The sequence below is a fragment of the Schistocerca piceifrons genome, chromosome 8 (genome assembly GCF_021461385.2).
Source record: "Schistocerca piceifrons isolate TAMUIC-IGC-003096 chromosome 8, iqSchPice1.1, whole genome shotgun sequence".
In the NCBI taxonomy this organism is placed as follows: Eukaryota; Metazoa; Arthropoda; class Insecta; order Orthoptera; family Acrididae; genus Schistocerca; species Schistocerca piceifrons.
Genome location: NC_060145.1, coordinates 224732670 through 224759382, shown reverse-complemented (window position 1 = coordinate 224759382; position 26713 = coordinate 224732670). Strand labels below are relative to the sequence as shown.

Below are 26713 nucleotides of genomic sequence, written 5' to 3'. Positions count from 1 at the left end.
ATGCAGAAAACACTGTTTACCGTTCTCGTAGTCGCTGCTTGCGTAGGTAAGTAACTGTTTCTTTTTCGCACCATTGCTTAATTACGGTTCTGTCAAGAGAAACATAATTTTTGGTCTTCGTCTGTCATTAAAAGACATTTGTGTCTTGTTTTTAAAAAGCAATAATTCTGAATACTTTCGTTATCGTAGATGTAGGTCTCTATAGGTCTGTTGCCATCTAAATTGACCACCAGCCCCATGCGAATCATTACTTCTTACAGCAGCCAAACGTCGGTGCCCCCAGGTATGCATTATTTTTGTGTTAACGATTTATAAACTGCTTCAAGAAGCATTAAAATTAAAAAGTGTGACTCGAAGTTGAGCAGTAAACATGCAAATGTCTCACGCAGCTTGCTGCAGTGAATATATGGAGAACAGATCATGTTTTCGGTCAGTGCCAATAAGGGGTGAAAGTATGAAGTGTAACCCTGTCGCTTGAAAACTGTTTTTTAAGTCTAATAGAAATACTTACAAAACCTACAAAATTGTTTGATGAAGGGGTCCGTGTTCGATTCCCACCGGGGTAGGAGATTTTATCCGCACAGCTACTGAGTACTGCGTTATCCCTATAATCCTACCGTCATTTGCGACAAAAAGATCGCATGTATTGCGTGGGAGGACTAGTCTAAGCCTATGCAACCTCGTACTAGGGTACGGCTTGGTCCTTATGAAAGTTCTAAGTTGCTGAAACACATTGCCGTATCTTCTGCTATTGAGATGGTTGCACGGGTATGTCCCGAAAGCCAATTTTATTTAATAATTTATTTTCCTTACAGGCTAAATGAAGTAGTATGTAGTATACTCGTCCACCTTATTTCTCTTTCGTTTCAAGTTTTTCTTCACTGTATGAAAACTGGTTTCTCATACGTAAGAGCGTAATTTCTCACTTGCGTACATACGTACGTTGTTTGATGGCAAACGATCTTTTTGTCCAGTATAACACTTTTCCATTTTATGCGATTTCCTTTTGCTGCAAACAGGACAAATACTTCCCAATAGGCAGTTACCTCGTGGAAGACGGTAAACAGTATTTTGCACTGTCTTACAATCCTATAGCAGTTACGCTAATTACGGATTACACTATGAGACGCCCCAAATAATACACTAGATTATCCATTTGATTTTGGGAGTACGGCCACAGCACATCAATGAATATAGTGGCCATACATTTTCCTGCCGTCTTCTGAGTGCGCCGACCCGCTAAATCTACACCACAGGCATCCATTAGTTTACACGTGAGTGTTTAAGTTTGTGCCGCTGCAGACCCAAAATAAAGATCGCTAAATATATCACGAAAATACGAAGTTGCACATCGGCATGTGTATTTGTTGGGAAGTTTTATTCCAACTATTTTGAAATGAGCTACTACTCACATTTGTTTTTCAGATAACCTAAAAATACTTTTCTCTTGTGGTCAGTTATCAAAAATGCAGGTGAACTTCTAGACAGCTGATGTGGGAGTTAATTTCTAGATTAACTGCTAAACAAGATGATTTGTATACGGAAACATACCCACCCGGGTAGCCATGAGTATTAATGTGCTCCCTTCCGGGGTTAGAAAGAGGGCCCCCTTTCGAATCTGTACGGCGGATTATCGACAAGGGCCGGTGTGACGACCGACTTGACTGCGCTTTTTTGGTGGTTTCTCACATCCCACACCTCACGAGGTCAATACCGGACTGGCACCCACGTCCTCCTCAGATATACGATACGCAAACGTTTAGAAAACTTTCTCATATTTGTACACAGAATTTAATTTAGGCGCAGCAGATCGGGTTTCGTTCTGAGACGTTTAATCTCGTTAAAACCGTGATCAGCAGCAGAAGCAGGAATAGCTACTGGCACCAGCGATATGTTGGACAGAGAATGTCAATTATCTATCGTGGTACTTGAAAACATTTTACATTTTATGAAGCTATATGGCAGTTAAACAAATAAAAGAAATATCGTGTAGATAATGATCAAATTTATCAATCTTCATTCTCATTAGTTGTTTCCTTTCTTGGATATTGATAATGAATGAGGGCAGCAAGCTAAAAATTGATTTCGACAGCCAACGGAATCTTGTTGCTTGTTGATGTTATCTTACAGCAAAGACAAATTCTCTCAAAAAGTATCAATTTCAACAAGTTTCCCTTCATTTTTGTTGATTTTCCAATCAAACTAATGTACGTCTCCAATAAATTTTCATTGCATGCTTTAGTAGTGGCTTGAAGCATAATCGGAAAATCTCACTCATACAGGTATGCAGTCTTTATCGCATGTGTTGTTGTTGCTGCGGTCTTCACTCCAAAGACTGGTTTGATGCAGCTCTCCATGCTACTCTATCCAGTGCAAGTCTCTTCATCTCTGATTAATTACTGCAACTTATATCCTTCTGAATCTGCTTAATGTAATCATCTCTTGGCCTCCCTCTACAACTTTTACCCCTCAAACGTCCCTCCAGTACTAAACTGGTGACTCCTTGATGTCTAAGAACTATAAACCGTTCGCTTCTTTTATCATGTAGCTCCATAAATTTCTTGTCTCCCAAATTATAATCACTACCCTATGATTAGTTACGTGATCTACCTATCTAATCTACACCATTCTCCTATAGGTCCACATTGCAAGAGCTTCTACGCTCTTCTTATGTGAACTGATTGTCGTCCATGTTTCACATTCATACACGTATGGCTACACTCCAGACAGATACCGTCAGAAATGACTGCCTATCGCTTAATTTTATAATCGATGTAAACAAATTCCTCTTCTTCCGACTGCTTTCGTTGCCATTTTCTGTATTCTCACTACTTCGCCATCATGAGCTACTTTGCTCCCCAAATAGAAATGCCTAACTACTACTTTGAGTATCTCGTTTCCTAATGTAATTCCCCCAGAATCGCCGGATTTACTTCGACTACATTCCGTTATCATAGTCTTGTTTTTTGTTGACGTTGTAGTCTCTTACCCCCCTTTCAAGACACTGTCCTTTCTGTCTAAGTGCTCTTCCAAATATTTTGCTGTCCCTGCCAGAATTACAATGAACTTTTACTCCTACTCCAGTTTCTTCTTTGCTATCCTTTTCCTCTTGTCAATGTACAGATTGAATAACGCTGGGGTTACGCTGTAATCCTGTCTCGATTCATTCAGACCTCTGATTCCCTTTCATGCACTTGACTTTGAAAACTGCCATGTGGTTTAATACAAGTTATAAATAGTCTTTCATTGCCTGTATTTTATCTCAGCTATCTTCAGAATTTCAAAGAGAGTATTCCAGTCAAAAATGTCAAAAGCTTTCTCTAAGTCTACAAATGCTATAAACACAGGTTTGCTTTTCTCTAACGTATCTTCTAAAATAAGTCGTAGCGTCAATACTACACCCCGTGTTCCTGTATCTCCGCGAAATCCAAGCTGATCTTCCTTGAGGTCAGCTTCTACCAGTTTTTTCATTCTTCTGTAAGGAATTCTCTTAATATTTAACAACAGTGACCTATTAAGCTGATAGTGCGGTAATTTTCACACGAGTGGAATTGCAATTACTGAATTCTTCTTAAAGTTGAGGGTATTCCTCTTGTTTCATACATCTTGCACACCAGATGGAATAGTTTTCTCATGGCTGGCTCTCCAAAGGCTATCAGTAGTTCTCACGGAATGTCGTCCACTCAAGGGACCTCGCTTCAAAGTAGTTCTTTCAGTGCTCCGCCAAATTTTTTCACAGTGGTTCCATCTAATCTTCATCGACATCCTCTTCCGTTTCTATGAAACAGCCTTCAAATTCATATTTCCTAATTGCAGCCTCTATATACTCCTCAGATCTTTCAGATCCCATTTTTGCTTGGCACTGGGTTGAGATCTGAGCTCTTGACTGTCATAGAGCTGCTACTCTTTTCTCCACAATTCTCTTTAATTACCGTGTAGGCGGTATCTCCTTTTCCCTAGTGGAATACGCTTCAAGAGAATATACTTCTAAATCCTTCTACTTCCTTCTAAATCGCATATGTAGAACAATGGAACAAATGCGAAAGTTTATGTGTGATTACATTTCTTAGTCCTTCGCCCCTAAACGTGGAAGAAACTTGGAATCAGCTTATATCCTCAATTAACACACAGGCTACCTTCAGAAGTGTGTAGTACAAGATGATTATTGTTTTTAAGAATATAACACGAAAAGTGGGACAATAATTTCTCTTGTATTTTATTGTATTGTATTGTATGTTAACGGGGGACCTAGAAGCAACGCAGAGGCTCTGTCCCCGCAGCTGCCGCAGTGGTCCACAACCCCACGATGACTACCGCAGTCCACTTCACCCCTCCGCCGCCCCACACCGAGCCCAGTGTTATTGTGCTGTTCGGCCCCCGGTGGACTCCCCAGAGAACGTCTCACTCCAGACGAGTGTAACACCTATGTTTGCGTGGTGGAGTAATGGTGGTGTCCGCGTACGTGCAGAACCTGTTTGCGCAGCAATCGCCGACATATTTTAACTGAGGCGGAATAAGGGGATCCAGACCGCATTCGCCGAGACAGATGGAAAACCGGCTAAAAACCATCCACAGACTGGCCGGTTCACCGGACCTCGACACAAATCCACCGGGCGGATTCGTGCCGGGGACCAGGCGCTCCTTCCCGCACGGAAAGCCGTGCGTTAGACCTCACGACCAACCGGGCGGGCATAATTACTCTTAGACAAAGCTATTTACTCTTTGATATTTTAATTGTGTAGTGTTTGATCATATGTTCAAATGTGCGTGATATCTTATGGGACTTAACTGCTAAGGTCATCAGTCCCTAATCTTACTCACTACTTAACCTAAATTATCCTAACGACAAACACACACACCCATGCCCGAGGGACGACTCGAACGTCCGCAGGGTGTAGTGCTTGTGAAAACGCTTTTACTAGTTCACAAGTACTACATAGTACGACTCAACGAAATGAATATAATGCTTATACAGTCCTCAAAGTCTTAAATTCGTATTTTCATACAAGCCCGTTGCATTTTAAACGCTGGGCGTCAGGCGTACAATACAGCTTCTGAGACACTTGGAGACTCGCGACGACGGTGTCATTTAAATGCTTTATGACACAAAGATGCCGTGCCTTCATACGTTGTAAGTAGGGCGTGGTGAAGCTGGATTTGATTATGATACGCACGGGTATTCGCCGGTAACAGGCAGACGCGTGAGTGCAGACGACGGTATTGCATGTACAAATATAATAAAATTTACGCTGCACCAAACTAGAAGTTGCTTACTACCCTTCGTCGTTAAGATAGGACATTGGTACTCTTTCACGTTGAAGCAGCTGGACTGGTTTGGGTGAATTTTCAAATGGGGATAGTCTATGCAATGAATTAACACACAGCCTACCCTCTATTCCGCCGACGGCCTTGCCGCAGTGGTAATACAGGTTCCCGTCAGATCACCGAAGTTGGGCGCTATCGGGCTGGGCTAGCACTTGGATGGTCGGCGAGCGCTGTTGGCAAGCGGGGTGCACTCAGGCATTCAGCCCTTGTGAGGCAAACTGAGGAGCTACTTGATTGAGAAGTAGCGGCTCCGGTCTTGGAAACTGGGATACGGCCGGGACAGCGGTATGCTGACCACATGCTCCTCCGTATCCGCATTCAGTGAAGCCTGTAGGCTGAGGATGACACGGCGGCCGGTCGGTTCCTTTAGGTCTTCATGGCCGATTCGGGGGCTGTATAGATTTTTTTTTTAGTTTACACTCTATTCCGAAATAATCACTGTTTCCGTGGGATGGTCAACGTGAGTACTGTTCACGTGGCACGGGTATCGCGAAAAAAATCACTACCGCTTGAGTGCATTAAGTAGACATCAGTTTTTAACTGTTTTGACAAATGAAGTCGGCACGTACATAAATCTAGCATAGCAGAAGTATTCCTGTAGGATAAAATCAAAATTCCATAACATGTAACATGCTAATATTTCGTAGCATACAGAAAATTTCGGAAGTACACTATGTGATCAAAGGTATCCGGACACCTGGCAGAAAATGACTTACAAGATCGTGGCGCCTTCCATCGGTATTGCGGGGATTCAGTATGGTGTTCGCCCATCCTTAGCCTCGATGACAGATTGCACTCTCGCAGGCATACTTTCAATAACGTGCTGGAAGTTTTCTTGGGGACTGGTAGCCAAGTCTTCACGGAGTGCTGCACTGAGAAGACGTATCAATGTCAGTCGGTGAGTCCTGACATGAAGTCGGCGTTCCAAAATATCCCAGAGGAGTTCCGTAGGATTCGGGTGAGAACTCAGTGCAGGCCAGCTCATTACAGGGATGTTATTGTGGTGTAACTACTCCGCGACATTGTGAACAGGTACTCCGTCGTGTTGAAAGACACAAGTCCGCAGCTCGTGGTCGTGCGGTAGCGTTCTCGCTTCCCGAGCTCGGGTTCCCGGGTTCGATTCCCGGTGGGGTCAGTGATTTTCTCTGTCTCGTGATGACAGGGTGTTGCGTGATTTCCTTAGGTTAGTTAGGTTTAAGTAGTTCTAAGTTCTAGGGGATTGATGACCATAGATGTTAAGTCCCATAGTGCACAGAGCCATTTGAAATATTTTTGAAAGATGCAGTTGCATCCCCAGAATTGCTCATCAACAGTGGGACACAATAAGGTGTTTGAAACATCAGTGTAGGCCTGTGTTGTGATAATGCCACCCAAAACAAAAAGGGGTGCGAGCACACTCTATGAAAAACACGACCACACCACAACATCACCGCCTCCGAATTTTACTGACGGCATTACACGCGCTGGCAGATGAGGTTCACCGGGCAATCACCATACCCACACCCTGCCATAGGATTGCCACATTGCGTACCGTGGTTCGTCACTTCACACAACGTTTTTCTACTCTTCAATCGTACAATGTTTACGCTTCTTGCAAAATGGCTCTGAGCACCATGGGACTCAACTTCTGAGGTCATTAGCCCCTAGAAACTAGAACTAGATAAACCTAACTAACCTACGGACATAAAAAACATTCATGCCCAAGTCAGGATTCGAACCTGCGACCGTAGCGGTCTCGCGGTTCCAGACTGCAGCGCCTAGAACCGCTCGGCCACTTCGGCCGGTTACGCTTCTTGCATCAAGCGAGGTGTCGTTTGGCACTGACCGGCGTGATGTGTGGCTTATGAGCATCAGCTCGACCATGAAATCCCAATGTTCTCACCTCCAGCCGAACTGTTATAGAACATGCAGTGAATCATGAGGCAGTTTGAAATTCCTGTGAGATGGTCTGGATAGACGTTTGCCTATTACACATTACGGCCTTCTTCAACTGTCGGCAGTCACTGTCAGTCAACAGACGAGGTCGGCCTGTACGCTTTTGTGCTGTACGTGTCCCCTCACGTTTCCACTTCACTATCACATCGGAAACAGTGGACCTAGGGATGTTTAGGAATGTGGAAATCTCACGTACAGACGTATGACGCAAGTGACACCCAATCACCCGACCACGTCCGCAGGCCGCGAGTTCCGAGGAGCACCCCATTCTGGTCTCTCACGATGTGTAATGACTACTGAGGTCCCTGATATGGAGTACCTGGCCGTTGGTGACAACACAATACAACTAAAAAGAAAAACATATGTTTTTAAGGGTGTGCGTATAGGCCTACTTTTGATCACGTAGTGTATATTGGACTGAGATATTATCGGAATGCTTATAAATAAGAGTCAAGGACTAACGTTAAAAGTGGCAGGTATTCATCTGGGCACACAATGTTTTTCACACGGATAGCTCTACATTTTCTACTTCTGTAAATTGAGAGCCAGAAATCTTTACATACACGCATAAAACAAAAGGTCTCAGGGCGTTTTTAACAGAGATGTACTACAGTAGATTTCTGGCTCTCCATTCGCACCAAAACATTTACAATCTCGTACCTGCTAGGCATGTCGTAAACCGTAGTGAAATTATATCCCCTTCCCTGGCAAATTTTGTAGTTCGCTACAATGTCACGCAAAAATTTTTCTTTAAGTAAACGTGTGAGTTGCGAACGACATGTTTTCTGTCAACCCCACCCATTGTCTCCAGATAGTTAGGTCATAGTACACAAACTACAGCTCGTTATTCTGCTCTATCAACTTCCGGTACGTTGGGACAGACTTTTATAACCTTGGTCAACGATTCAGTCGCTTTGGTTTCTATTAGTCCAAAACCCCAGATTTCAACAAATGGCCTTGGTGCATATAACATCTCAATGCAATTGTGCGGATGCTTACACTTTATGTCGTAGGTTTTTGAAATGTATATTGGAGTCTAGCCCAGCTGGTACACTTAACCATCACAGGGGTGTATTTAAGCTCTCCCTACCTCTTTCACTCAGTACTCAATGGAGACTCTTTTAACGGCCAAACAATGCCATCACACCTTCCGGAAGGGTGTCGTCTTCTTATTCTCTGGTTTCTCAGTAAGGAACTCTCTTTGTCCGCCTAACATACATTCCTCTGGCTACACGTCACTGTCATTTCGTTTTTATTACAGTCGTGACTACGTGTTGCTCTCCCACCTGTTCATTGTTAGAATTGATTGTTTTCCGGTCTTTCCTAGTAACTGTCAACGTGCATCTATCGACTGCTCACTGAGCGACCATCAGTTCCTGAGCAGTTCTCCCATTTGAAGTAGATGTCTCACTACAGTAAGTCAAACTGGCAATACACTAATGCAGACTACTCGTAAGATTTCCGTAACAGCCACATTGCAAGATCTGTTTTTCTTTTTCACATATTATTTGATGCATCAAATTATTGCTTGTTATTTTTACTATCCAGTGCACTATTTTTGCTGTCCATGTAGTTGTTCTTCGTAGCAAACTTAACAACTAAATTTCATCAACTGGTTCTGTTACTTTAACCCAGTATGATGGAGGTAATGCAAACAGTACGTTCGAGTGAATGTGGGTCCAAAAAGAAGCCATTTAGGAGACAAATCTTCTTACGTTCAATTGGGCTTTTTGCATACTTTGTGTTGAGTTTGTGTTGTTGTTGTGGTCTTCAGCCCTGAGACTGGTTTGATGCAGCTCTCCATGCTACTCAATCCTGTGCAAGTTTCTTCATCTTCAAGTACCTATTGCAACCTGCATACTTCTGAATCTGCTCAGTGTATTCACCTCTTGGTCTCCCTCTACCCGTTTTACCCTCCACACTGCCCTCCAATACTAAAATGATGATACCTTGATGCCTCAGAACATGTCCTACCAATCGATCCCTTCTTCTAGTTAAGTTGGGCCTCAAATTTCTCTTCTCTCCAATTCAATTCAATAATTCCTCAGTAGTTATGTGATCTACCCATTTAATCTTCAGCATTCTTCGGCAGCACCACATTTCCAAAGCTTCTATTCTCTTCTGGTCCAAACCATTTACCGTCCACGTTTCACTTCCATACATGGCCACACTCCATACAAATACTTTCAGGAACGACTTCCTGACACTCAAATCTATACTGGATGTTAACAAATTTCTCTTCTTCAGAAACGCTTTCCTTGCCATTGCCAGTCTCTCAACTTCGATCATCATCCGTTATTTTTCTCCCAAAATAGCAAAACACCTTTACTACTTAGGTGTCTCATTTCCTAATCTAATTCCCTCAGCATCACCCGACTTAATTCGACTACATTCCATTACCCTCGTTTTGTTTTGTTGATGTTCATCTTATATCCTCCTTTCAAGATACTGTCCATTCCGTTCAACTGCTCATCCAAGTCCTTTGCTGTCTCTGACAGAACTACAAAGTCATCGGCGAACCTCAAAATTTTTATTTCTTCTATTTGGATTTTAATACCTGCTCAGAATTTTTCTTTTGTTTCCTTTACTGCTTGTTCAATATACAGATTGAATAACATCGGGGAGAGGCTACAACCCTGTCTCACTCCCTTCCCAACCACTACTTCCCTTTCATGTCCCTAGACACTTATAACTGCCGTCTGGATTCCGTACAAATTGTAAATAGCCTTCGCTCCCTGTATTTTACCCATGCCGCCTTCAGAATTTGAAAGAGAGTATTCCAGTCAACATTGTCAAAAGCTTTTTCTAAGTTTACTAATGCTAGAAACGTATGTTTGCCTTTCCTTAATCTGTCTTCTAAGGAAAGTCGTAGGGTCAGAATTGCCTCACGTGTTCCAATATTTCTGGGGAATCCAAACTGATACTCCCCGAGGTCGGCTTCTACCAGTTTTTCCATTCGTCTGTAGGGAATTCGTGTTACTGTTTTGCAGATGTGACTTATTAAACTGATAGTTCGGTAGTTTTCAAATCTGTCAACACCTGATTGGGATTGGAATTACTATATTCCTCTTGAAGTCTGAGGGTATTTCGCCTGTCTCATACATCTGCCTCACCAGATGGTAAAGTTTTGTCTGGACTCGATCTCCCAAGGCTGTCATTAGTTCTAATGGAATGTGGTGTACTCCACGGGCCTTGTTTCGACTCAGGTATATCAGTGCTCTGTCAAACTCTTCACACAGTAACATATCTCCTATTTCATCTTCATCTACATCCTCTTCCTTTTCCATAATATTGTCTTCAAGTACATCGCCCTTGGATACACCCTCTATGTTCTCCTTCCACCTTCCTGATTCCGTTCTTTGCTTAGAACTGGGTTTCCATCTGAGCTCATATTCATATAGGTGGTTCTCTTTTCCCCAACGGTCTCTTTAATTTTTCTTTAGGCAGTATCTATCTTACCCCTAGTGTGGTAAGCCTCTACAACCTTACATTTGTCCTCTAGCCATTCCTGCTTAGCCATTTTACACTTCCTGTCGATATCATTTCTGAGAGGTTTGTATTCCTTTTAGCCTGCTTCATTTACAGCATTTTTGTATTTTCTCCTTTCATCAATTAAATTCAACATTTCTTCTGTTACCCAAGGGTTTCTACTAGCCCTCATCTTTTTACCTACTTGATCCTCTGCAGCCTTCACTATTTCATCCCTCAAAGCTACCTATTCTTCATCTACTGTATTTCTTTCTCCCATTCCTGTCAATTGTTTCCTTATACTCTCCCTGAAATTCTGTACAACCTCTGGTTTAGTCAGTTTATGCAGGTCCCATCTCCTTAAATTCCCACATTTTTGCAGTTTCTTCAGTTTTAATCTACAGTTCATAACCAGTAGATTGTGGTCAGAGTAAACATCTGCCCATGGATATGTCTTACAATTTCAAACCTGGTTCTTAAATCTCTGTCTTACTATTATACAATCTGTCTGATACCTTCCAGTATCTCCAGGCTTCTTCCATGTATACAGCCTTCTTTCATGATTCTTGAACCAAGTGTTAGCTATGATTAAGTTATGCTCTGCACAAAATTCTACCAGGCGGCTTCCTCCTTCATTTCTTACCCCATATCCATATTTACCTACTACGTTTCCTTCCCTCCCAGTTCCTACTATCGAATTCCAGTCACCCATGACTATTAACATTTCATCTCCCTTCACTATTTGAATAATTTCTTTTATCTTATCATACATTTCATCAAATTCTTCGTCATCTGTGGGGCTAGTTGGCATATAAACTTGTACTACTGTAGTAGGCGTGGGCTTCATGTCTGTGTTGGCCACAATAAGGCGTTCACTATGCTGTTTGTAGTAGCGTACCCGCACTCCTATTTTTTGTTCATTACGAAAACTACTCCTGCATTACCCCTGTTTGAATTTTTATTTATAACGCTGTATTCACCTGACCAAAAGTCTTGTTCCTCCTGCCACCTTCATTAACTCCCATTATATCTAACTTTAACCTATCCATTTCTCTTTTTAAATTTTCAAACCTACCTGCCCGATAAAGGGATCTGACATTCCACGCTCCGCTCCGTAGAACGTCAGTTTTCTTTCTCCTGATAATGATGTCCTCTTGAGTAGTCCCCGCCTGGAGATCCGAATGGGGGACTATTTTACCTCATCATCATTTAACCATACAGTAAAGCTGCATGCCCTGGGGAAAAATTACGGCTGCAATTTCCTCTTGCTTCCAGCCGTTCGCAGTACCAGCACAGCAAGGCCGTTTTGGTTAGTGTTACAAGGCCAGATCAGTCAATCGTCCAGACTGTTGCCCCTGCAACTACTGTCAAGGCTGCTGCCCCTCTTCAGGGACCACATGGTTGCCTGGCCTCTCAAAGGATACCCCTCCATTGTGGTTGCACCTCCGGTACAGCTATCTGTATCGCTGAGGCATGCAAGCCTCCCCACCAACGACAAAGTCCATGGTTGATGTGGGGGGAGGTTGTGTTAGTAACAAAATAAATTTGTGTCAGTAACAAATTAAATTATGTTCCCAGTGACGATGCAGAGTGTAAGCGCATATGTTTTTATATGTGTTGCATTGATATGCATATAGATGAATGTGGTGGTTTTCTTATTTCTCTACATCGAATGGTCTTCTACCACACATATCACAAGCTTTATGAGCTTATGTTTTCTATACTGCCGTATATGCACCACTGAGAGGACTATGCCTGTTAGTGTAGACTGACCGTTTCATATCCACACAGCCACACTTTAAAACATGACCTGCTGCTCAGGGGAACATAAGCATAATGGTTTGCTCTTGGCACATGTTGTTGGAGGTACTAGCCAACCAAAAAATACATAACTTGTAATAGCTCTAATTATTATTCTGTAAATCACATAAATATTGAAGTAATGTTTATCAGTACACCATCCTCGGTTATCAATAGAAATACCTGCACATGTACCCATTGTACACTGTACAGTCTGCAAGTGCCATGTAGTCTTTTTCACAATGTTTTCACAACGTTTTTCTTGACGTGTGGAATAATCGGGTCTATTGCCGGATGTTTGTGTCGCTCTGGCACAATATTTCGGTCACGTAACTCGTTGCCTTCTTCAGGTGCTACCTGAGACTGCCGTATTGGAGGATCTTGCCCAGTATTTATTCCCAGAGAGCACCCAGCACCCTTTGGGCATAAATACTGGACACGATCTTCCAATACAGCAGCCTCAGGTAGCACCTGAAGAAGGCAACGAGTTACGGGGCCGAAATATTGTGCCAAAGCGACACATACATCCGGCAGTAGACCCGATTATTCCACATGTCAAGATCTCGCCGGGAAAGCCTGAAGAGTTACAATGTTTTTCTCTTTTATTAGGCATCAGCACCGCACAGGTGTCCTGTTCTACAGAATGTTTGAACCTGGCAACTCAGATTCGCAACGCCGACAGTATTTTCACTGCAGGTATGTATAATTATGCACAATTCAATAACTGCTTGATGTTCTTGCGTACGATTGATGCTATTTACCTGTTAAATAAGGATTCACAAAATAATAATAATTTTAATTTTGGTACTTGATATGACAGAGATGTGTCTTCAGTGTCTCACGAAAGGTACTACAGCAGAGGTAATGTGGAAGTCCTCTGTACTTTCTAGTTTAATTCGCTTATTTAATTGCTATCTAGGAATCTTCAGATCAAATTTAGCATGTTATTTTAAAAGTCTATATCAACAAAGAAAACTCTAGAGTAATGTGAAGTGATACACCAAAGTCCACTTTTGTTTAGTAGGTATGCAACTAATTCATCATTAATATGATTGCTGCCTCCTGGTTCTTTTCTTTTCGTTTCCTTTCTGGATGTTGTACTGATTTTTCCTGCTCTATTTTATCCGCTGCAGTATTTTCTTCTATATCTGATCCTACTTCTTCCTGCATTGTTCCTCTAATATTATGTGGATTGTTGCTGTGCCTCTCACCTGAAATGTGAGATTTTTTTTTTTTAATATCTTGAAAGCTGCATTCCGATACTCATATACGTGTGTTTTTATGTTAGAGTTGTGTGAGAATTGTATGTATCACAGCTTTCCTGTTGCAGCTTCTATTAATAAATCGTTTAGCCTCATTTGACAGATTTCTGTTCTTTGCTTTACTTTCAACGTTTTCATACCATCATTTTACAGAGTTATTTTTTTTTGGTCCCAAAACTTTCCACGATTTCGTTTATGTTCATCATATTCTTACATTTCTCTTCAAAGTCATTAACTAGTTCTACTGAAATGGCTGTTACTATTATTTGCTTCTGATATAGATGTCATACAGACTTTTCTTGTAGACAATATGTTTCCTACCTGTAATCTCTATTCGTTTGTTTATCTTTCTACCACATCCATAGCAAATGTTTTTTTTTTTTCTGAATTCGCTAAGCCGTGATCATTGTATAAGTCACCTTTTCTATCAGCTCTGGGGTCTGTGAACTATTTTGGTGTTTTCCGTTATGTCTGACCTCTTACTGTCCATATCAGGAATCATTTGATGCTGAGAACAAGAATTAGTAATTATTATCTGAGATAAGGTACGAATATAAGATATATCTTCCATTACATCTCTTACATTAGCTAACAGTTCATTAAGAGTTCTAGCATTAAAGCCTCCTACTGAGACAATGAAGTTACTTTGTAACATTCCCACACCTAGCTAAATCACTAGGCTGAGCGAGCGCGCACCTAAGGACTACTGGAGCAACGCCATCGTCCCGAAAACTGCCGAACACAAATGGTAAAATCTACAGAAATGCCTCCTGAGAATAGCAATGACAGCTCTCTCAAATAGAATATTTTTGATATGATATTATTGATTGATAAAAGGGTTAAATGTGGTACAGGTCTTACAGGGAAATAACTATTAATATTTGGCCAAATAACCTAGATGCTTGACATGAACAATGGTGTATGTGAAATAATACAGCCCCAGTACACCACGACACAATCATTTGATTATAGCAGTCACATACATAATCTACGATAGTGTGTACAATTCGATTAAGTAATTTTGTATCATACTGCCTAAATATTCAATGTGGTTACTCAATTTAGTATGTTCGAAACACAGTTCAAATATTTGGAAGGAACATTCTTAATGCATGAAATGTTCAGTGATTACCGTCACGATGAAATGACCTTGAACACGACAGCACACTGAAACGTCCCCTTAGAAAAACTGTATACGACTGTGCTTAAACTGAGACACAATATTTTTAGCACAACGCAATGCGACTTTTAATAATCCCAACAAAAGAATGGCCCTGACTAACGTTAAACTATACCTTTCACAAATCACTTACCCCACAAAATTCTTCGTTACTCAAGAAACTGCAATACAGCGAGCGCCACAACTGCCAGCTAAATAAAAGATTCAAACTACTGAAGGCACTAACTACTGATAGGCATAGTTAGCAAATGAAAGATTTTGATAGACAACAAATAATATATTCTCCTTAATAGTCATAATATATATAGCAGATCATGACATCCAGTCTTACAAATTTCAAAACTCCACTATTTCTCTCCCCACATCCACCACTGCTTCGGCTCACCTCCAACTGCGCAACACTACGTGCTGTTAACAGCCAACTGCCCAACGCTACAATTGCCAACAACAATGCAAACCAGCCACAGACTGCATGCAGCACAGCCAGTGATTTTCATACAGAGCGCTACGTGGCGTTACCAATAAAAAATCTATACAGCCTATCTACAACACAAACGCCGTTGCACACTAGCCTTTACGTAGACAAATTTATTTTTAAATATGTTAAACACCCTCCCTCCATGAACCACGGACTTCGGTGTTGGTGGGGAGGCTTGCGTGCCTCAACAATATAGATAGCCGTACCACAGGTGCAACCACAACGAAGGCGTATCTGTTGAGAGACCAGACAAACGTGTGGTTCATGAAGAGAGGCAGCAGCCTTTTCAGTAGTTCAGGGGCAACAGTCTGGATGATTGATTGATCTGGCCTTGTAACACTAACCAAAATAGCCTTGTTCTTCTGGTACTGCAAACGGCTGAAAGCAAGGGGAAGCTACAGCCGTAATTTTTCCCGAGGGCATGCAGCTTTACAGTATGATTAAATGATGATGGCGTCCTCTTGGGTAAAATATTCCGCAGGTACAATAGTCCCCCATTCGGCGCTCCAGGCAGAGACTACTCAAGAGGACATTGTTATCAGGAGAAAGAAAACTGGCGTTCTACGGATCGGAGCGTGGAATGTCAGATCCCTTATCAGCCAAATGGGTTAGAAAATTTTAAAAGGGAAATGGATAGGTTAAAGTTAGATATAGTGGGAATTAGTGAAGTTCGGTGGCAGGAGGAACAAGACTTTTGGTCAGGTGAATACAGGGTTATAAATACAAAATCAAATAGGGGTAATGCAGGAGTAGGTTCAATAATGAATAAAAAAATAGGAGTACGGGTAAGCTACTACAAACAGCATAGTGAGCACATTATTGTGGCGAAGATAGACACGAAGCCCACACCTACTAAAGTAGTACAAGTTTATATGCCAACTAGCTCTGCAGATGGCGAAGAAATTAATTGATTTGTATGATGAGAGAAAAGAAATTATTCAGGTAGTGAAGGGAGACGACAATTTAATAGTCATGGGTGACTGGAATTCAAGCGTAGGAAAAGGGAGAGAAGGAAACATAGTAGGTGAATATGGATTGGGGCTAAGAAATGAAAGAGGAAGCCACCTAGTAGGATTTTGCGCAGAGCGTAACTTAATCATAGCTAACACTTGGTTTAAGAATCGTTAAAGAAGGTTGTATACATGGAAGAACCCTGGAGATATTAAAAGGTATCAGATAGATTATATAATAGTAAGACAGAGATTTGGGAACCAGGTTTTAAATTGCAAGACATTTACAGGGGCAGATATGGACTCTGACCACAATCCACATGTTATGAAGTGTAGATTAAAACTGAAGAAACTGCAAAAAGGTGGGAATATAAGGAGATGGGACCTGGATAAGCTGTAAGAACCAGAGAGTGTACAGAGTTTCAGGGAGAGCATAAGGGAACAACTGACTGGACTGGGGGAAAGAAATACAGTAGAAGAAGATTGGGTAACTTTGAGGGATGAAATAGTGAAGGCAGCAGAGGATAAAATAGGTAAAAAGACGAGGGCTAGTAGAAACCCTTGGGTAACAGAAGGAATATTGAATTTAATTGATGAAAGGAGAAAATATAAAAATGCAGTAAATGAAGCAGGCAAAAAGGAATACAAGCGTCTCAAAAATGAGATCGACAGGAAGTGCCAAATGGCTAAGCAGGGATGGCTAGAGGACAAATGTAAGGATGTAGATGCTTATCTCACTAGGGGTAAGATAGATACTGCATACAGGAAAATTAAAGAGACCTTTGGAGAAAGGAGAACCACTTGCATCAATATCAAGAGCTTTAATGGAAGCCCAGTTCTCAGCAAAGTATGGAAAGCAGAGAGGTGGAAGGAGTATATAGAGGGTCCATACAAGGGCGATGTACTTGAGGACAATATTATGGAAATGAAAGAGGATGTAGATGAAGATGAAATGGGAGATATGATACTGTGTGAAGAGTTTGACAGAGCACTGAAAGACCTGAGTGGAAACAGGGCCCTGGGAGTAGACAACATTCCATTAGAACTACTGACAGCCTTGGGAGAACCAGTCCTGACAAAAATCTACCATCTGGTAAGCAAGATGTATGAGACAGGCAAAATACCCTCAGACTTCAAGAAGAAAATTATAATTCCAATCCCATAGAAATCAGGTGTTGACAGGTGTGAAAATTACAGAACTATCAGTTTAGTAAGTCACAGCTGCAAAAAACTAACACGAAATCTTTACAGACGAATGGAAAAACTGATAGAAGCCGACGTCGCGGATGATCAGTTTGGATTCCGTAGAAATGTTGGAACACGTGAAGCAATACTGACCCTACCACTTATCTTAGAAGGTAGATTAAGGAAAGGGAAGCCTACGTTTCTAGCATTTGTAGACTTAGAGAAAGCTTTTGACAATGTTGATTGGAATACTCTCTTTCAAATTCTGAAAGTAGCGGGGGTAAAATACAGGGAGCGAAAGGCTACTTACAATTTGTACAGCAAGCAGATGGCAGTTATAAGAGTTGAGGGGTATGAAAGGGAAGCAGTGGTTACGAAGGGAGTGAGACATGATTGTAGCCTATCACCGATGTTATTCAATCTGTATATTGAGCAAGCAGTAAAGGAAACAAAAGAAAATTTCGGAGTAGGTAATAAAATCCATGGAGAAGAAATAAAAACTTTGAGGTTCGCCGAAGACATTATAATTCTGTCACAGACAGCAAAGGACTTGGAAGAGCAGTTGAACGGAATGGACGGTGTCTTGAAAGGAGGGTATAAGATGAACATCAACAAAAGCAAAACAAGGATAGTGAAATGTAGTCGAATTAAGGCGGGTGATGCTGAGGGAATTAGATTAGGAAATAAGATACTTAAAGTAGTAAAGGAGTTTTGCTATTTGGGGAGCAAAATAACTGACGACGGTCGCAGTAGGGAGGATATAAAATGTAGACTGGCAATGGCAAGGAAAGCGTTTCTGAAGAAGAGACATTTGTTAACATTGAGTTTAGATTTAAGTGTCAGGAAGTCGTTCCTGAAAGTATTTGTATGGAATGGTTCAAATGGTTCAAATGGCTCTGAGCACTATGGGACTTAACATCAGTGGTCATCAGTCCCCTAGAACTTAGAACAACTTAAACCTAACTAACCTAAGAACATCACAAACATCCATGCCCGAGGCAGGATTCGAACCTGCGACCGTAGCAGTCGCGCCGTTCCGGACTGAGCATTTGTATGGAGTGTAGCCATGTATGGAAGTGAAGCATGGGCAATAAATTGTTTGGACAAGAAGAGAATAGAAGCTTTTGAAATGTGGTGCTACAGAAGAATGTTGAAGATTAGGTGGGTAGATCACGTAACTAATGAGGAGGTATTGAATAGAATTGAGGAGAGGAGAAGCTTGTGGCACAACTTGACTAGAAGAAGGGATCGGTTGGTAGGACATGTCCTGAGGCATCAAGGGACCACAAATTTAGCATTGGAGGGCAGTGTGGAGGGTAAAAATCATAGAAGGAGACCAAGAGATGAATACACTAAGTAGATTCTGAAGGATGTAGGCTGCAGTAGCTACTGGGAGATGTAGAAGCTTGCACAGGATAGAGTAGCAAGGAGAGCTGCATCAAACCAGTCTCTGGACTGAATACCACAACAACAACAACAACAACATGTTAAACACAACATAAAAAACGGAAGTTTCCCACCAACTAAATGAATTATGGCTTTATGATATACCAACCCCACAAACAACATTCAAATATTGCACACCAAGCAATCAACACACAATTATAGCAGAAGAAAAATTAATTTTCATTCAATATTCAACGTGTTTAGTGCCAGGGTTCAAACAAAATAGATTAATTGCTTTCAAATAAAATAACACTAAACTGAAGGTCGGTACACGGAAAAATGGCTCTTAGTTAAATTAAATTTCCAGAAGAATTAGAAGAATTTTTCAAAGAAACCAAATGTGATGTAACTGTTAAATATTGTTAGATATTTATGATACTGGACATGTCAGTAGGTTTCTTGGAGGCAGGGACCTATTCCTGACGATAGAGACACAGGTCAATAATGTAGTTTAACACATAGTTTGCACTGCTACGAAATACCATATTGCAGAAAAATTTACATCTTCAGATGGTTCAGTACCTTCAGATTTAAATTATTACACGCTCTACGAGTCACTTCTACATTCAAGTGATGCTGTAATTGTCGAAAGTCGTAAACTTCCAGTGCTCGGACTGTGACACGCTATGTTTCAAAGTCATTACTAGAAAATTATATGAGGCGTAGTCTTTACAATTATGACCGCCCCATCATATATCAGTAATTACATTGTTACACATTAACCACCTCTTCTGTTCATTCAGATATCAGTCTCTTCTTTATGCAGTTACACGACATCAAGGAAGAACTTCCATGATATTGGAGGGGACTGTAGAGGGTAAGAATTGTAGCGGAAATGATGACCTGATGCTTAACTGAAAATACTTATAATTTAAATTTACCATATCTTTTAAGCAAATACAGTTACAGTGTTGATATTTACAAATTTGTCATTTTCATGAAGCGCTTCTGTAGGAAACGTCGATCGTTAAGGTCGATCAAAGCGTTCATATTTGATCATTCAGGTCTTTGTTGCACAATTTGTTAATTTCACTTTAACAGTAAATCCTAAACTATTATAGATATGATAAATATTCAAGTTTTACTGAGATCACCATGAAAATTTGTGGATGATGGTAGATTAAAATTACTGTGGCTTCATTCCCTAAATTACTACATAACTGAATAATTTTCATAAATGTTTCCCTTTACGGCCGATCTTAGGTCCGTCATATTTAACACTGCTACGTCTCCGTGGCCACAAGCGGCTTCTACGGGATTTCCCTATTGTGTCTCACTCACACATCTACAGCGCCTAGGCCTCATTCAGCACAATAGACACTTGTGAATTTCCCCATCCCGGTCGAATCTGCGCTCTTTATGGCACACAGTTCAGAGTTCATTTCACAATTCCTGAAGGCTCACTCTTCGGCCATATTTTTAAATGAGAGCGCAATGCTCGTTAACTCACATGGCTATACCTATTTGAACTGTGTGGGACTTGACATATCTGTGTATGGAAGGCCAAACGATAATAAATAATGCTAGTGACAGGGATGCCAATCTAAGCTCCCTCGAGTTGCGGAGTGCTACATTATTTCCTCTGCACCAGGTGTTGCGGTTCCACCAGCTATACTCGGCCATCAGAGACTCGACAGGCAGGGTTCACATCTAGAAGGTGAAGTCACCATTTGAGATGGAACGGCTTTATATTTGCATCACCAGCACATGAGTACAGAAGTAACTTGCAGGTTTTATCTTCAAGTTTTGCGAAACCTTCCTAGTCAGGCGTTATCATCTCTAATAATCCTTATAATTTTTCTGATTCTTCTAAACTGTAATAATACTTGTTGTAGTGCTTATTCCCAATGCAAATAAGACATAATATTTCGCGAAATGGCCCAGGCGTTCATCGAAAGGACTCTTACCTCATCTAAGAATGTGTATGTTGATTTCATGTCTCGCTCCATTGATTCCGTCGTGCAAAACAGGAAACAGCTTATTAAAACGATAGCCAATGACAAACTGTCAAAAATTCAGGAGGAATAATTTAACCGGCAGAACGTACTTCCATTTTTTTCATCTATAAACTCTGAACTCGCTGTAGCGCAATGTATCAAGAAGCTGAAAGAGGAACACTGTTTCTGTGTTTCAGTTAATTCTCGTTGTACTTTTGTCGATGTGAAATTCTCAGATATGGAGTTGAATGACTACGATTTTAAAAATATGCCAGAAGCTACAGATGTTGTCTTATGTATTCAATTCTGAGTATGAATCGGGCTTTCGATACCAGAAACGGCTTAGATGACGTCATGTTTTATTATGAAGTTGTACATAGTATTGTCTCTAGTATTACAGACCAATTAAGTGGCTTACTAAAGTGAATAACAAAGTTTTTTTTTCATTTTACAGCTTCCCTTTATAGCGAGTTTTTCATCGATGGTTGCAATATCCAGTGCCTAAACCAAAGAACACAGGTACGAATTATAAGTAAAACTCATATTTCTCGACTCACCTAGTGTCTTATTTACTAAGATATTCGCCGTTTATGCTTCTAAACTTATATGAAAACATAGAAGCAATAATATGTGTATTCTGGTAATGTATTGAAGGCTTTGTATCTAAATTTTTAAACTCAATTTGATTTACTGTGTACAACATTTATAAAAGATACCACCGCGTTTCTCAAAATGATGAACGTTCCAAACTTTAACACTTTATATTTCGCCATACCACAAAGTAACTTTTTTGCTGATTACTGGGATTTCCTCCCTCTTTCTTTTTGATTTAGTTTTTTTATGATCGTTCACGTTATGGACATCAGTATTAGTTAATAGCTCACCTGACTCGCCACATATGTATAATATGGTTTAGATCCTATTCACATAAAATTTAGAGCCGCATTGCTACATAAGCTCGTACTGAATGTGAAGTAGTTGTTTTCACCTAGATACGTGGCTTAAAAGATGCGATGTTCAACATTTGGGCACTCAGTGATATCAAAGCTTGTACTGGGTTTGAAGTAGCTGTATGGGATTTGAGCATCTCTGTTCGCAGTGAACGATAAAATATCAATCCCAAACCTTACAGAATTTATATTAATTTAAGCTAGACACTCCGCACTTAAGAAGAATTAAATTGTAGTACCTTCGAGTGAATTTTGCTTGTCATACATTACCGAGCAATCTCCGTTTTTACCTTTCATCTATTTTCCTCTGAAATGGGTCTGTTTTAAGGCATCGGAGCGTTGAGCACGATTTCTGCTGTTACTTGTAGACAATTCAGTATTATATTAGATGCTAGGAGAGGAGCATAGGCAGCACTCCTATATTGTACAGTTAACGCAAGTAGAGAAAAATAGATGAAAAAGAAAATACTTGATTTTGTTGGAGTTATTATTTGTGTTTAGCAACGTAATTTCATTTTGTTATTAATGTATAACTTGTGTCCGTTTAATACGAATTTCCTATCTTGGAAATAGAAAATTACACGTCCTTGAATGTTTATTCCATTGGAAAATAAAAACTTTATCCAAATACTATTCAAATCCAAGCAGAGAAAATTTTAGAGAGAACGTGTACGTCAAATATACGTTGTTCAAAAGTTCATTCTCAATAATTAACATCCTTTTGGTACCTTCAATAAAAATGACCCATCGTGAAAAATTATTAGAAACTAATAACACTTAACTTATGTATAACGTATCAAAATTATTTTCGCGGACGCCAAACGAGCAATGTAGCACCATTAAAATAATTCCAAATTTAAAGCACCAGTTGACAGGGACTGATTTAGAGCACATGTGGCTGCATTCACTGTTCTTTAGCCATTTCAAGATCTGTTGGATGATATATGGAATAATCTGCGGGATCTCTAACGTTAGTTAAACCGTAACTACTGACAGACTTCGGCACGATAATTAAAAATAATTACTTCTATTAAAAATTAACGAACATATAAAGATATTTGACCTACTTTGGAGATCGTATGTGTTGCACAGAGGGTTATCTAAAAATCATAACAGTCTAATACTATCAAAAGATAGGTACTGAAGTGTGCAAATTCTTTTCATGCTACTGAGATGTATGAGGCTTTGTCGTTTGAGTTAGTATTGTACTCAATCAAGTACGGAGATCATTCTGTGAAGGTCAAGCGGGCAGTTTGTTGACCTTTATTGCGAGGGCTAACTGAAATTTGTTGGAAATACTTAACATAAAAGCATTATAAATTAAAAATTTACTTTAAAGAATCGTTGATATTCTTTCCACCGGATGGAAATGAACAGATTCCCATCAACCGTTGGCATTACGAGAATCCTGTCATTTGTCATGTCCATTGTCATTGTGCAGAAATAACCAACGAGGAATACTAGCGTGTGGTAGCAATTGTACCTCACTGGACTCGAGATCCTGGGAAAATACATCTCACCACCGAGGTATACATCTTACCATTTAGTGTCCATAAGCTGAATGGAGGCCTTTGGCGGCAGGCTGCTCCTGGTGAGAGTACACAAATAAGCAAGTTAACGAGAAGTAGAAATGAGGAGAAAAAATGACTGGATGAGTCCAATAGGATTATTCTTGTTGAAGAAACTATAAGGTTATATTAGAAACCAAATAAATGTTCGTTAATCTCACATACCATAATGGTGGCCTCACAGTGATTACATATTCAAATGCAAAATAATTAAATATTATATAATTATGTATTTTAACAGCATGTAGTGAGAGCAGAATATTGTATACAAAAATATGTGTCAGCAAAATGCATTAAGAGAACAGTAATTCAAGAGAAGACAACATAAACATTTCAAATCCGAATACGCAGTTCCCGACTGTAAATCGCAACTTCAACTCAAATCTTGTGGACAGACAGTGTGAAAAACATGCAAAAATCTGTAAGACATGAATACAGGTGTTAACTGCAGTTGATAAAATGATTTCACAGCTGCCCTCAATCCCATAAACAAAATGTTCATATGGTTACGCAAAGTAAATCACAGAAAGCCAAGTTAAATAACCTACGTCCAGTAATTCCTTAAATCGTGCTCACGAAATAATTCATAGTCCACTAAAATGGTGAAGTATTTAGCTCGCCTGTGACTCCTTGGATGTACAGTCTCACGGCAAAAACACCGCAAAGGGCCCGCCAAAAAAAGATAACAAACAAAAGACTCACTCTTTCATTCTCCCTTACAAGCTCTTTGTCACATCACACTACTTAGTCTAAAGTAGTTGCTTACATAATGGCAACCATTCAAATTAATGCCAGTTATACATAGACATATAACGCTAAGAAACAGATAAAGTTATTGTGGCCATTTTACAAGAAATCGTTAAAATATCAACGTAGTTACTAAGTTATTAACAAAGTCACGAATGTATGCCAACATCCGGTTTTCCAAGGTAAAAAGGTTTTGGAGCATTATATACACTTACGAAATAAAAAAAGAGAATGTGGTTACTCTTCCTCTAGCATTATTCGGTAAGGATCTAGGAGCTCATGCTCCCTTCGAGTTACGTTGAAGTGTGAACCGCTAAATTTGAATATCGACTTACACTTTACAGATATGCCTGATTTTAAATGTAGCTTCTTGTGGTGTTTACTGACGTATCATGTGATCATAATGCCCTAGTAGGTTACTTGTCAATAATTTTATAATCTGATTCAATGAATAACAATACTCCATTTTAAACTCCCTGTCAGATTGAAAGTGTGTGGCGGACCGAAACTAAAACTCGGGAATTATACAGTTTGCTGACAAGTGCCCTGCCGACTGAACTACCCAGGTACGTCTCACGACCCGTCCTCACATCTTCACTTCAGTATCGCAGCAAGCGCTGAGATTATACTTCCTGGCACATTAAAACTGTTAGTCGGACCGAGACCTAAACTAGGGACCTCTGTCTTTCACGATTAAGTGCTCTACTAACTGAACTATCTGAACACGACTCCCGACCCGTCCTCACGGCTTTACTTCCAGCAGTACCTGGTCTCCTACACTCCGGCAATCAGTTTTAATCTGCCAGAAAGTTTCATAACAGCGCACACACCGCTGGTGAGAGAAATTTGCAATCTGGAGACATCCCCCAGGCTGTGGCTAAGCCATATCTCCGGAATACCCTTTCTTCCACGAGCGCTAGCCCTGCACGTTTCGCAGGAGAACTTCTGCGAAGTTTGGAAGGTAGGAGACTGGTACTAGCAGAAGTCAATCTGTGAGAACGAGTTGTTAGCCGCACCTGGGTAGGTCAGTAGGTAGAGCACTTCTCTGCAAGTGAAACTTTCCGAGAACGGTATCGGTCTGGCACACAGTTTTATTCTGCCTACAATTCCATACCAGCAGACAATCTCCGGCAGAGTAAATATTTCATTTTGAATACTAAATTCTATAATAACCAGTCTAGAGTCTAGCCTGAAGCTTTTCCTGGTGTACATGGTAATCTGTATAATGCGTTTAGGATCTGTAACGCTTCCGTTTAAAATATAAGTGTTTCGTCTTGCATTTCGTCTATCTTTGCTGCTATTGTGTCGTCTTTACCCTTTCAGATAGCGAACACGTTGTGGACTCGGAAAAATCCGTCAGCCAGTTGTTCAGGAACTTAAACGCCTCACATTCCTTGCCCTGCTAGTTGCCACTTAGGCCTGCTGGCCGAGCGTCAAATGCAGACCAGTGACTGTGACAATACAAGCCGGTTCCTCGTATCGTCCCAGTGTCGTGAGGAAATGTGGAGGCAAAATCATCGAAACTTCTATGTCACTAACGTAAAACAACTCGAACCTTATTCAGAACATCCCTTTACTTGACAAACTGAAACTGTGTACCGTAGTCCAGCAAAAATTAAGAAGAATCAATCGCCAGTTGAAACTACCGTTCACTTCATCCATGCCCATGTGGTTGGATGTCGGTAGATCACTGCTAACCAATAGGCAGCTCGCTCTATTTACGGCCCGTTCCAATACACTTCTGCTTATCACAAAAAAACTTTTGTTATATGTACCAACAAAGTAAATGAGTTCTTGGAAAATGTCAGCCTTTCACTCTGTGCGAATAGCAAAATTACGTGATTACCTAGTGGACCACGTCTGTAGGAGAATACAGCGAACAAATATTAACTGAAATTTTATTCTCCCTCCACTACAAGAGGATAACATAACGTAATCGCTTACGGCCATATAATGTTGTCTCGATGCAGATAGTTGTATTTCAGAAACCAAGCCTCTGAAACTGCCAGTATGTAACTACATTTTTGCAGTGTAGAATGAATAGATGTTTTTACATATTTAAGTAAACTGCTGAAGCCGAGGAAACTGAATCATATTTATTGCAGGCAAAATACAAATTACTGTTTGTGTGCGAAGTAAATATTCGTTTCTGGATGATTAAAATTATTCTTCTATATTCCAGACTACAACTACCACAACCAGAACAACTACAAATACAGCAACACCATCGACAACAACATCAAGAATAATGTCAACAACAACTGCGCAGGAACCGCGTATCAAATCTGGTTAATATGCTAAAGTTTTGCAGAACAACACTTTGCATGGCATAATGCACGTTACAAACAACGCCTCTGACAATATCATCCCGGTCAACGCAGATTTTGTGTGGTATTTACAATAAAGATGCACCAATTTAAACCACTGATTTCTGTGTAAGAATATATAGCACCAGCATTAAATAAAATCAATCCAGCAGAAA

At 40.4% G+C, this 26713-nt stretch overlaps 1 protein-coding gene across 1 annotated transcript; it reads left to right on the top strand.

Moving 5' to 3' along the window:
* LOC124712226 lies at window positions 1-26713 on the top strand. Its single transcript, XM_047242520.1, has 4 exons — window positions 1-46; window positions 13138-13224; window positions 21421-21485; window positions 26414-26713. Exons 1-4 carry the CDS (start codon window positions 1-3, stop codon window positions 26522-26524), a joined length of 309 nt encoding a protein of 102 aa, XP_047098476.1. The 3' UTR covers window positions 26525-26713.

Bases quoted from the DNA above. Each gene is read 5' to 3' on its own strand.
- LOC124712226 (XM_047242520.1), top strand. From the start codon at position 1: ATGCAGAAAACACTGTTTACCGTTCTCGTAGTCGCTGCTTGCGTAG. The intron at 13,225-21,420 runs GTATGTATAATT...TTCATTTTACAG, and splicing joins CGACAGTATTTTCACTGCAG to CTTCCCTTTATAGCGAGTTT. The intron at 21,486-26,413 runs GTACGAATTATA...TCTATATTCCAG, and splicing joins GCCTAAACCAAAGAACACAG to ACTACAACTACCACAACCAG.